General features: G+C 41.6%; 1 protein-coding gene across 1 annotated transcript in view; it reads right to left on the reverse strand.

Annotated features, from left to right (window-relative positions):
• Nucleotides 1-1,115: 1,115 nt before the first annotated feature.
• Nucleotides 1,116-13,190, reverse strand: part of SLC46A1 (solute carrier family 46 member 1) — a gene marked incomplete at its 5' end in the record, with an annotated part of 54,017 nt that continues 41,942 nt past the window's right edge. The window contains 2 exon segments of the mRNA XM_073616760.1: nt 1,116-9,262; nt 12,925-13,081. Coding sequence (XP_073472861.1) covers nt 9,205-9,262; nt 12,925-13,081 — 215 coding nt within the window.

The raw sequence follows: 13,190 nt of genomic DNA on the forward strand, positions 1-13,190 counted from the left end.
CTTGGGGCATATTTGGGTCTTGAAAGCATAGGACAACTGTAAATACTGGAATAGGTAGGAGGGCGGGACATTATCGAGAGACACCAGATGGTTGAATGGGTATATGGTGGTAAGGTCAGAGATTAATTTGATACCGCATTAGGCCCATATTTTGGGGTCAGGTAGTGCGTAGAAGTGGGGCTGTTCCACAGGGGAGTATTTGGCGAGACTGCAGTCTGTGGGTATTTTTCCAGGCCCTTAGGGTCATGAGCATGGTGGGGGTTAAATCGTACAGAGCTTTTGGTCCCCGAAGGGGTAGATGTGAGAGGGCCTCCACAGAGCGGACCACCGCAGCTTCCAGGACCGCTGCGGAGTTGGACGCATCTGGTACTAGCCACTAAACTGCTGTGACACGCACACGAAATTTAATGGCATCCCAGTCTTAGCCCGTAGGGTTCAATATTGAGTTGGCCCACCCTTTGCAGCTATAACAGCTTCAACTCTTCTGGGAAGGCTGTCCACAAGGCTTAGAAATGTGTCTATGGGAATGTTTGACCATTCTTCCAGAAGCACACTTGTGAGGTCAGACCCTGATGTGGACAAACAGGCCTGGTTCGCAGTCTCTGCTCTAATTAATCCCAAAGATTTTCTATCGGGTTGAGGTCAGGATTCTCTGCACGCGAGTAAAGTTCCTCCACCCAAAACTCGCTCATCTATGTCTTTATGGACCTTGTTTGTGCACTGGTGTGCAGAACAGGAAGGGGCCATCCCCAAACTGGGAGTATGAAATTGTCCAAAATGTCTTGGTATGCTGATGCCTTAAGAGTTCCCTTTACTGAAAGTAAGGGGCCAAGTCCAACCCCTGGACAACAACCCCACCCCATAACAACCCCCATAAATCCCCCCCCCCTCCACCAAATGATTGGGACCAGTGCACAAAGCAAGGCCAAAAAAAACAGAGAAGCAAGTTTGAGATGGAGGAACTTGGGCCAGGTAGGTATGAACAGGTAAGTTGTGATACCAAACACTTATATTACAGCTAAAACATCACATATTCTTTATTACCCAAATGCAATTAAAAAAAAAAAAACCCACACCACATTAATGAGACACACACACAAAAAACCCCCACAACATTAGGAGTCAATTTTTTAATCATTGTTAATACAGTCATTACTGTAGGTCAATTTTTACTATAGCTGTCCACACCTTCATAACAAGGTCAGATAGCCAGGGACGGCAGTGCTACATTCTTCCACCACTCGTGGAAGACAAAATAGATCAACAAATAAGAACAGGAAATTGAGACTAGGAACATAACAAAGTGATATCAGCATAAAAATTAGCAGCTTTAAATGACACACATAAGCAAGGGTTAACTATATATGAAATTCCAAGTTTTTTTTCCCCACATGATTTCTGTACCATAGGATCATGTGCGAAACTGTTAAATATTTGGGGAATTAAAGCCAAAGTTTAGTCAAAAATCAAAACATTACTTACAGTTAGTAGCTTTGTGCTGCTGTCTCCCCTGTTAGTTGAAATGCTTCATCTTGCCCCTCCCAACCCCACCCACTGTAATCTTCCAGTGCTGGGAGACGGGATTTAATAGAGTTGATGAGTGCCTGTCACAGGTCCGTCTAGAGCAGCGTATCTCAACTCCAGTCCTCAAGGCACCCCAACAGGTCATGTTTTCAGGATTTCCATCAGATGAAACAGCTGTGGTAATTACTAAGGCATGAAATTAATCAAATCACCTGTGCAAAATAATGGAAATCCTGAAAACACGACCCGTTGTGGCGCCTTGAAGACTGGAGTTGAGAAACACTGGTCTAGAGTACCCGGCTATGCCCTCCCCTTCTACTCAGCTCCTCTTTTCATAGAAGCCAACCTACAGCTTCTATGAATGAAACATGTAGCCTGGAGGGGGCAAGCCTTTCAATCATCTGGCCATCCTCCATTTCTAGGTTCCATTTCATTCATAAAAGCTAAAGTATAGATTCTATGAATGACCAGGATGGAAAGGGTGGGCATAGTCAGATACTCTAAGAGTACCCGTCTTAGCTTCTCAAGTTAATTTAACTCTCACCGCACCAGAAGATTATGGTGGTGGGGAGAGATGGAGAAGTATTTCAGCTAATAGAGGAAACTGCAGCAAAAGGGACACATCCTACTGACTGTAAGTAATGTCCCTTGCGTGGATTTTTATTTTCTGACTAAACTTTAAGCACTAAGACTTTAATAATTCATCTTACCTCTAAACCCATGATGTCATCAACTATTAAAAAAAAATAAAATAGCACTTCAAAATGGATGCAAGATTTTTTTTTATGACTCACAACCAGCATGCATTTCCCCAGAATTTCTAGCCATCGATTAACCACTGTAGTGTTTTTTTCTACATTTGGATTATGCGATTGCATTTTTTACACCCTGCATGGACTGAATAAAAAATTTCAAATGGTGACAAAGATACTAGAACTTCTGGGTATGCATAATATAAACCCTAGTATCAGTTTTAGTGGCACCTAAATTTGGCTGTAAAAAAGATGATCTACTGGGCAACTCATCGTTCCTGCCCATAATCACTGTTAGAAAGCATCCCATGTGCTAAAGCCATAAACCGTTTTTTTTTTTTTTTTTTTACATATAGTTACATAGGTGAGGTTGGAAAAAAAAAATACCAGTCCATCAAGTCCAACCCATGTGTGTGATTATATGTCATTATTACATTGTATATCCCTGTATGTTGCGGTCTTTCAAGGGCTTATCTAACAGTTTTCTTGAAACTATCGATGCCCCCCGCTGAGACCACTGCCTGTGGAAGGGAATTCCACATCCTGGCCGCTCTTACAAGAAAGAACCCTTTACGTAGTTTAAGGTTAAACCTCTTTTCTTCCAATTTTAATGAGTGGCCACGAGTCTTGTTAAACTCCCTTCTGTGAAAAAGTTTTATCCCTATTGTGGAGTCACCAGTGTGGTATTTGTATATTGAAATCATATCCCCTTTCAAGCGTCTCTTCTTCAGAGAGAATAAGTTCAGCGCTCACAACCTTTCCTCATAACTAATATCCTCCAGACCCTTTATTAGCTTTGTTGCCCTTTGTACTCGCTCCATTTCCAGTACATCCTTCCTGAGGACTGGAGCCCAGAACTGGACAGCATACACTAGGTGCGGCCGGACCAGAGTCTTGTAGAGCGGGAGAATTATCGTTTTATCTCTGGAGTTGATCCCCTTTTTAATGCATGCCAAAATTCTGTTTGTTAGCAGCAGCTTGGCATTGCATGCCATTGCTGAGCCCATCATCTACTAGGACCCCCAGGTCCTTTTCCATCCTAGATTCACACAGAGGTTCTCCCTCCAGTCTATAGATTGCATTCATATTTTTGCCACCCAAATGCATTATTTTACATTTTTCTACATTGAACCTCATTTTGCCATGTAGTCGCCCACCCCGTTAATTTGTTCAGATCTTTTTGCAAGGTTTCAACATCCTGTGGAGAAGTTGTTGCCCTGCTTAGCTTAGTATCGTCCGCAAATACAGTGATTGAACTGTTTACCCCATCCTCCAGGTCGTTTATGAACAAATTAAATAGGATTGGTCCCAGCACAGAAGCCTGGGGGACCCCACTACCCACCCCTGACCATTTCGAGTACTCCCCATTTATCACCACCCTCTAAACTCGCCCTTGTAGCCAGTTTTCAATCCATGTACTCACCCTATGGTCCATGCCAACGGACCTTATTTTGTTCAGTAAATGTTTATGGGGAACTGTGTCAAATGCTTTTACAAAATCCAAAAACACCACAACTACGGGCCTTCATTTATCTAGAGGGCAACTCACCTCCTCTTAGAAGGTTAATAGATTGGTTTGGCAAGAACGATTCTTCATGAATCCATGCCGATTACTGCTAATGATACCGTTCTCATTACTAAAATCTTGTATATAGTCCCTTATCCCCTCCAAGAGTTTACATACTATTGATGTTAGGCTAACTGGTCTGTAATTCCCAGGGATGCATTTTGGGCCCTTTTTAAATATTGCTGCTACATTGGCTTTTCTCCAATCAGCTGGTACCATTCCAGTCAGTAGACTATCAGTAAATATTAGGAACAATGGTTTGGTAATTACTTGATTGAGTTCCCCAAGTACCCTTAGGTGCAAGCCATCCTGTCCCGGTGATTTATTAATGTCAAGTTTGCCAAGTCTAATTGTAATTCTGTCCTCTGTTCACAATGGAGGTGCTTCCTGTGATGTGTAACGAGGATAAACCCTGCAGTTTTGGTTACTCAGGCGCCCCCCCGATTCCCTCGTGAAGACTGAGGAGAAGAATAAATTCAATACCTTTGCCATCTCCCCATCCTCTGTAACCAGATGTCCTTCCTCATTCTTTATGGAGCCAATAATTTCTTGGGATTTTTTTTTTTTTGCTCTCCTCCGCTATATGTCTTTCATGTTCTATCTTAGCCGTCCTTATTGCACCCTTACATTTCTTGTTACATTCTTTATAAAGTGTGAATGCTAATGATGATCCCTCAACCTTGTATTTTTTGCAGGCCTTCTTTGCTTTTATATGCATTTTTCCATTGAAGTTAAGCCATCCAGGACTTTTGTTTGCTCTTTTAAATTTATTACACAATGGGATGCAATGGCTAATGCCCTTATTTAATATACTCTTAAAGCAAACCCATCTCTCCTCCGTGTTCTTTGTTCCTAAGATTCTATCCCAATTTTTTTTTTTTAATGACAAAAATTATACACATTAGTGTTGGTTACACAGCTGTGAGTCACAAAATAAATCTGCAACTGTCACATGGATGATGCTGGAAGCAAGAATACTGCAATGGTCAACAGAATTTTCACCCCCTTTATATATAGACTACATTATAATGGACATCTACAAAAGGCAGACAAAATATTGGCTAAACGGTTCTGAAATTAAACCAGTTAATTGCATTTGCAGTCTTATACTAACATATTTTATAGAGGTTATATACACAACTTATTGTGTAAAGGCTGAGCTTAGTACTAAGAGGCCAAGATTGAACATGGCTGTGCAGAAAAGATGTGGATGTATGATGCCAGATACAGCCGTCAGAAGGAAGAACTCTTGGTGGGCCATGTTGGCTTGCACACAGCATTAGCAGACTGGACTGTGATCTTGCACACAGCATCATGGTTGCCATAACTTCCATATATAAAAATTAATTTAAAAATATAATTAAAAGATAGAAAACATTAAGGACTCGCAAAACAGAATGTGGCAAATTTTAAAATGAAACATTAAAAAAAAATTCCGGTTCCTGAATTATCGTTAAGAACATATGTAGAAACACATCTGATGTAGAGGCACAGTCAAAATATAGATTACCACGATAAGGATATGTACACACAGAGTGCAGGTGCATGCCTATGGCTCATACAGTAGCAGGATACTGGCACATACAAGAGAACAAAGCTGAATAGGCCAATGCTGGACAAATCGTCACATACTTAGTACCTGACATTTTTGCCTGGCTTTTTATAGTATAGCTGTAAAATTCATACAGAACTGACACAGAGGGTGCTAACCAGGAAGTCATCTTAGGAGTTCCTGTAGAGCACTTCAGGAGGCCAAACTGTCAGGCACTGTAATAGGCAGTCTGAAACCAACTTCTGTGGTCTCTAGCTCTTGCCCGTTCCCACAATCTTCCAGAACCCCACTATTGGCCCATCACTGTGATGGATAGACTCAATAAACCAACAGGGAACTGCAGAGGGTAGGAAGCCACAGGTCACAAATGGCAATCTCAGGAGATGGTCTCAGATTGCAGAATTTGGCATTTGAAGCTCCTAGTGTGCTCTGAAGATCTGGAATGGAGTGCCCACAATTTACCTTGTCAGTGGTATATGAATTTTATGACCACAGGTTTGCATTACAGAGGAACTCCTGGCACATCTAAATGTCCACCAGTATGTCCAGCTATGTACCCAATAATGCTAAAAGCATTTAGGTAAAGCAAATACAACTGTTTTAGCATTACTTTAACAATACATCTCCTTACCAGTTTTCTATAATCCCCGCAGAATTATAGTTAAAAACGGGACTGCAAGCCCTAAAAGCTGAATTCATGCTGATTACTTTTAAATCTTTAACATTTTACCTGATCTTGATCCCCTGCTGATTTTGTATGTTTGCCCACCAACAAAGAAAGGAGTCTAATTTTAAGGGTAGGTTTATTTGAACAGTGAGAGAACAAAAACATCCAGAAAAAAACGTATTTCAAAAAAAGTTACACATTTAATGAGTGAAAGTTATTTACATTTTAATGAGTGAAATAAGCATTTGACCCCTTCACAAAACAGGACTAGTACTTGGGGGCAAAACCCTTGTTGGCAATAACAGAGGTCAGACGTTTGTCGTTGGCCACCAGGTTTGCAGACATCGCAGGAGGGATTTTGTCCTACTCCTCTTTGCAGATCCTCTCCAAGTCATTAAGGTTTCGTGGCTGATGTTTGGCAACTCAAACCTTCAGCTCCCTCCACATATTTTCTATGGGATTAAGGTCTGGAGAATGGCTAGGCCACTCCAGGACCTTAACGTGCTTCTTCTACAGCCACGCCTTTGTTGCCTTGGCTATGCGTTTTGGGTCATGGTCATGCCGGAATACCCATCCACGACCCATTTTCAATGCCCTGGCTGAGGGAAGGTGGTTTTGACGGTACATGGCTGCGTCCATCGTCCCTTTGACATGGTGAAGTTGTCTTGTCCCCTTAGCAGAAAAACACCCCCCCAAAGCATGTTTCCACCTCCATGTTTGACAGTGGGGATGGTGTTCTTGGGGGTCATACTCATAGGCAGCATTCCTCCTCCTCCAAACACGGCGAGTTGATGCCAAAGAGCTTGATTTTGGTCTCATCGGACCACAAGACTTTCACCCAGTTCTCCTCTGAATCGTTCAAAGGTTCATTAGCAAACTTCAGATGGGCCTGTACATGTGCTCTCCTGAGGGGGAGACGAAGGGCTGACGAAGGGGTCCTGCGTGACTCCGAAATGTTGCACTCTCCTTGTGTTGTGATCATGCAATAAATTACACGTTTGGACGCTATCTACGCCATTCCATGGTGTGCTGGCAAATATTTTCATTTTTACTCTTGAGGGGGACCTTGTGGGTGCTGCAGGATTTCAGTCCTTTACGGCGTAGTGTGTTACCAGTTGTTATTTGGTGACTATGGTCCCAGCTGCCTTGAGATCATTGACAAGATTCTCCCGTGTAGTTTTAGGCCGATTCCTCACCATTCTCATGATCATTAAAACTGCACAAGGTGAGATCTTACATGGAGCCCCAGACAGAGGGAGATGGAGTTATTTTGTGTTTCTTCCATTTGCAAATAAAATGCACCAACTTTTGTCACCCTCTCACCAAGGGTCTTGCAGCCTTGTGTAGGTCTACAATCTTGTCCCTAACATCCTTAGACAGCTCTTTGGTCTTGGCCATGTTGGAGAGATTGGAATCAGACCGAGTGATTGCTTCTGTGGACAGGTGTCTTTATACAGGTAAAAAGCTGAGATTTGGCGCACTCCCTTTAAGAGCCAGAAATCTTACCGATTGATAGGGGATCAAATACTTATTTCACTCATTAAAATGCAAATCAGTTTATTTTTGTTGTTATTCTGTCTCTCACAGTTACAATAAACCTACCATAAAATTATAGACTGACCTTTTTTTGTCATACAGACAAAATCAGCAGGGGATCAAATACTTTTTTTTCCCTCCTCACTGCATGTCCCACATTGTGCAGGCAGCTTGATCAGGGAGGAATCTTCTGTGCAGGGATAGCCGCCCTCTTTCTGTCTGAGCTTTCAGAGCTGCGATGGTTAACAGCTTTGTGTCTTCAGGCAGAAAAGCAGTACTGATAACTTGAATAAGGACACGCCCCTTCCTGCTCACTCCTCCATTGGAGTTCTTTCTTCTTCCACCGATTACAGCACTTGTAACACGATCTGTGAATGGGGAACAGAATCGTGTGTCTCTTTCCCCATTCACAGGTCATGTTACAGGCAGTTTAAATCAATAAAAGAACATTTCTCAATGGAGGAGGAAAGAGGGGGCGTGTCCCCATCAGATCATCTGTACTGCTTTTCTGCCTGAAGACCCACAGCTATTAACCACTGCAGCACCAGAAGTTCAGAGACAGGAAGAGGACAGCCATCCCTGCACATATTTCTCCAGGATCCAGCTGCCAGCACAACATGGGACATACTTTATTACAGGCAAGTAGTAGAGCTGCACAATTCTGGATAAAATGACCAACACTATTTTTTTTTGCTTAGAATAAAGATCACGATTCTTGGCGCAACATTACACAAAAAATTAGGCTACCTTTACGTTTTTTGTTTTTTTTTTTTAAATTAATTGAAGTGCATTTTTTTCCCCAAAAATTGCGCTTGAAAGACTGCTGCTCAAATATAGTGCGACATAAAATATTGCAAACACCGCCATTTTATTCTCTAGGGTCTCTGCTTAAAAAAAAAAAAAACTGATTTTAACTCGTAAGAAACAAGTATCACAAAAAAGGCTTAGTCTTTAAGTGGTTAAAGCGCCCTCATTTGCAGACTGAAGTTCATCCCTTTGATCTAAGGGAACCAAATACATTTTTTTGACAGCCGGCAATGTTTGACAGCTATGACCAGAGAACGCTCTGCATTGTTTACATGAATCCTGGAAATGCCGCGATTTTTTTTTTTTTTTTTTTTTAACGAATAATCGTGCAGCTCTAGTAAGTGGACTGGCTAAAGCTGTAGTGATTTATTTTATTTTTTTTAACTATATTATGCAATGCTGATCTTTAGGTCCCTTGCTAAATCCTGCCATAGCATATGCCTAAGTTAGTGCATCATTTAAAGTGACAAGACACCAATAAAATGGCTGTACCATGGAAGGCAGACACCCAACCACACAAGGCTGGAGGGAAAAGGAAAAAAGTACACAAGCTGAAGAATTCTGTGCATCGATTACTTGACCAACTCTTACATTGTGCAATCTGGACATCACATCCAAGTCATTCAGTCAAGTGATGCATGGTAGCATAGCAACACAGGTAGGAAAGAAACATAACATCTGATATTCTTTACATTTTTCCTGTTTGTAAACATCTGATTTGACGTGCTTGGCATAGGATGAAGCCACAAATACTTCACAGGTTTCTTTGTTGAATAGCGCACTTATCTGAGAAAAGCTTTCAGGAGATTTCAGCAAATTGGCTATATACCGGGTTTAGGCCAAAGAATTCCAGCAACCTAAAAATAAAATTAAAAAGGAAAAATGAATACAGACTATCCAAAACCACTGTAACCAATGTCTTCAAGACAACCTGTAGCTTTCAAATTGATTTGATGAAAAAGTTATGAAAATTCCTTATCGCCTTTTTTTTTAGCACTTTTTTTTGCAAAAAGGGCCAGTTTGTGGCAGCAGCCTACAATTTTCAAAGCAGAGTCCTTCTTCCATAGATTACCAGCTTTCCCTCTACATGCCTCATCTCTTCCATATTAAATTTATTTTACCTTTATGAAGTGAATAAATGGGAACCAGTAGTGATGCAGCGGCAGGCAGGAGGAATCATAGCATACAGTAATGACAAGGTTGATTTAAATCTATATTACGGTTTATTAAAAGAACATTTTTATGGCAAGTACAAAAATCCAATTTCCAGGAGTTCGTTGAGGTGACATGTGAATTCAGATCAGTCAGGTTATTCCAATGCCTATAGGAGGACTGAATACTGGCAAACAAATTGTAAGCCAGCCCCCAGTACACTGGAGCTGGCAGGGCATCAGAAAAAGTCCTACCAGCAGCTTCTTTGGAGCGGTGAACTTACCACTCCTAAAGTACCCCTGCCCATTGAAAAAAAAAAAAAAAAAAAAAATGGGGCAGCGCTATACCGCTGCTAAAGCTCTGCTGCAGAGACGTTTTGCAGGCGGATTTAACCCCTTTTCTGCTGCTAGCGGGGGTTAAAACCACCCGAATAGCACCGCTAAAACGACGGTAAATTAGCGCTACAAATAGCGCCACTTTACCGCTGACGCCCGGGGCGGCTCGGTGTGAAAGGCCTCTTACAGTTTCAGAAAACAGTTAATTCCTGGCATGCTGGGATTGCCAACTGTCAAATCTGCCTGTGCTGTCAACCCATCCAATGGCTGGTGTCATAACTGATCACATGTGCACCATCATGGCAGTTGAAGATTAAACAGAGGCTAAGGCGGCAGCTTCCTTGGCGAGAAACGAGGGTTTACTTCCACTTTAGACTAGATGCAGTGAAACCCCTTACCGGATAGGGGAACCTGCCAACAAGACTGAGCAAGAGCACAGAGAATCAAACTGATGCTCAAAACTAGGACAAGAAGGTCTCATGACTCTAAAAGAAAGGGAAACTGAGCCAGCAAGATGAGGATTACAGCAATTGTAAAGTTTTTTTTATTTTATTTTATTTTTTTAAACATGTTATACGTCCCACCTCTGTGGAGTGGATTTGTACAGAGCAGCCTGGATCCTCCTCTTCTTGGATCCCTCTTCACTGCTCCTAGCCCCTCCTTCCTGTCGAGTGCCCCCACAGCAAGCAGCTTAATATGGGGGCACCTGAGCTGCAGTTCCGTGTGTCCATTCAGACATGGAGCTGCCGTTCGGCCCTGCCCCCTCTCTCCTGATTGGCTAACTGACTTTGATCGACAGCCGTGAGAGCCAATGGCGCCGCTGCGGTGTCTCAGTCAATCAGGAGGAAAGCCCCGTAGACATCGCTTGGATAGAGATGGGGCTTAGGTAAGTATTAGAGGGTGCTGGGGAGGCTGCTATACAGAAGGTTTTTCTATCTTAAAGACGTTGTAAAGGTTTTTTTTATCCTAATGCATTAACTAGAACCCACCAAAAGCAGGTAAACAACAACATATTGCCTTATAGGTAAAACCTATAAAACCCTGGAGAAACAACCCCCCCCCCCCCCCCCCCAAAAAAAAAAAAAAAAAAAAAAAAAAAAAAAAAAAAAAAAAGGGGCAGGACCAATTTTCATTTGGAGAATTCTCAAAGTCCACTAAACACACATTATCACCAAGAGCACATGCAGCAAGAAGCTGGGCTGTTCCTCCTGCTGACAAATTCCAAAGAGGCATAGGACACACCATCTTAACCTACTACGTAGGATCTAAGGAGTACCCAGGTGCTCTCAGACATTTCCTCTTAACCACTTCAGCCCCAGAAGGATTTACCCCCTTAATGACCAGGCCATTTTTTTGCGATACGGCACTGCGTCGCTCTGACAATTGCGTGGTCATGCAACGCTGTACCCAAACAAAATTGATGTGCCCCCACAAATATAGCTTTTTTTTGGTGGTATTTGATCACCTCTGCTCTTTTTTTTTTTTTTTGCGCAAAAAATAAGTTTTTGCTATAAATATCCCAATTTTTTTTTTTGGTATCATTTAAATTCATCATCAGGTTTAGGCCGATATATATTCTACATTTTGTTTGGTTTGCGCAAGCGCTATAGCGTCTACAAAATAGGGGATAGATATATGGCATTTTTATTTATTTATTTTTTTACTAGTAATGGCAGTGATCAGCGATTTTTAAAATCGGGATTGCGGCAGACAGATTGGACGCTTGACACATTTTTGGGACCGCTGACATTTGTACAGCAATCAATGCTATAAAAATGCACCGATTACTGTGTAATTGTCATTGGTAGGGAAGGGGTTAACACTAGGGAGTGAGAAACTACATGCAACACTGCCCAGTGGATGACGTCAGTGCTTAGTCCTTCACCTTAACCCTTACCCACAGTGGTAAAATTGAAGCCGCTATTGCCCGAACAGCCTTACCCAAAAAAGTGGTTCTCCAGAGACAGGGTAAAGTGCTGAAGCAATGCCATGGCTCTGGAGATAACTTTTACTAGTGTATTCATGTCTGGAAAGTGCCACAATACAGAGCCCAATGCTTGAAGATCACATCCAGGCTAACGAGGTCCAGGTACAGCATTCTAAAGACAAGCTGATCCAGATAACGGCTATATAGAGACCAGCTCAAGCAGCCTTGTAGCAAGACTTTTCAGCGGAGCTGAAAGAGGTCCATCCTCTTGGGAGGGGGAAAAAAAAAAAAAAAAATTGCATACTGGAGTAGAGAAAGGGTTATACTGGGGGGGGGGGGTCTTGCTTACAATGTTTGTTTGTCAGTGACCAATCCTTCCGTATAACCCAACTGTATCTGAATTCCTGTGTCTGTCAACGAACAAGAAAATGTATAAACAGTATTTACCTTCTGGATGACACTTTGAGAAAGAACTGGAAGTCGCTATGGAAATATTTGGGACGGTTTACACTGGAGTAATTATGTACGCATTTTCTTTCGTTGGTATTCTATTATATTATTTTGCAGTTGCAAAAATCTAAAAATAATCTATTAAAAATAGCGTTTTTTTAATGTATTTTTTATATGGTGGCCTGGATAGAGTTAGAAGAAGTAGGAGGGGATTTCAATTCTAAATGAACATTATTGTTCAGAGTGTAAGTAAACCATTAACAGCAATGTAATAAATATGCAATAATTTATAGCAACCAGACATTACTTCAGTGCAGTCTTGGGTGCTACAATATGAGTCTCATCCTTTTACATCATCCTGAATATGTGTACAAGATAATGCAGACAAGAAACATTTGTCTGCCAACTTTGTCTTATTCAAGTGCATGTGGCTGGAAAAAGGGTGGCACATAAGTATACAGTTAATATAGTACTTGAATAATCACGTAAGAATGTGTGCTCATTTTCTTATTCTGAATCAGATCACTAGAACAGGCAAGAAAAAATTATTACAGTGATGACTAAGTCAATTCTCTCCTAAAACACATCCAGCTTCCTGTAACCTCATCATGTGTACAAGTTTCCCTACTTATTACCGCTAATGAGATGTACTTACCCAATTACTCCAGCTGGGATGAGGAGGACAATTGCTCCAAATAGGAAGGGGAAGCCTTTCATGAAATAGAGTGTAGCAGGGTACAAGGAGTTGAAGATGGTGGTGGCGAGTATGAAGGAGAAGACCTCCACACAGGCCACAATGGAGAATAAAGTGCCTGTGGATTACAAATACACAATTAGCACAACTGCCTTTTGTTACATTACAAAAGAAACAGACGGATGGTTATAAGCAAAAAAAAAAACCTAAAACATACATCTAAACAT

The sequence above is a fragment of the Aquarana catesbeiana genome, linkage group LG02, assembly GCF_042186555.1.
Source record: "Aquarana catesbeiana isolate 2022-GZ linkage group LG02, ASM4218655v1, whole genome shotgun sequence".
Lineage (NCBI taxonomy): Eukaryota > Metazoa > Chordata > Amphibia > Anura > Ranidae > Aquarana > Aquarana catesbeiana.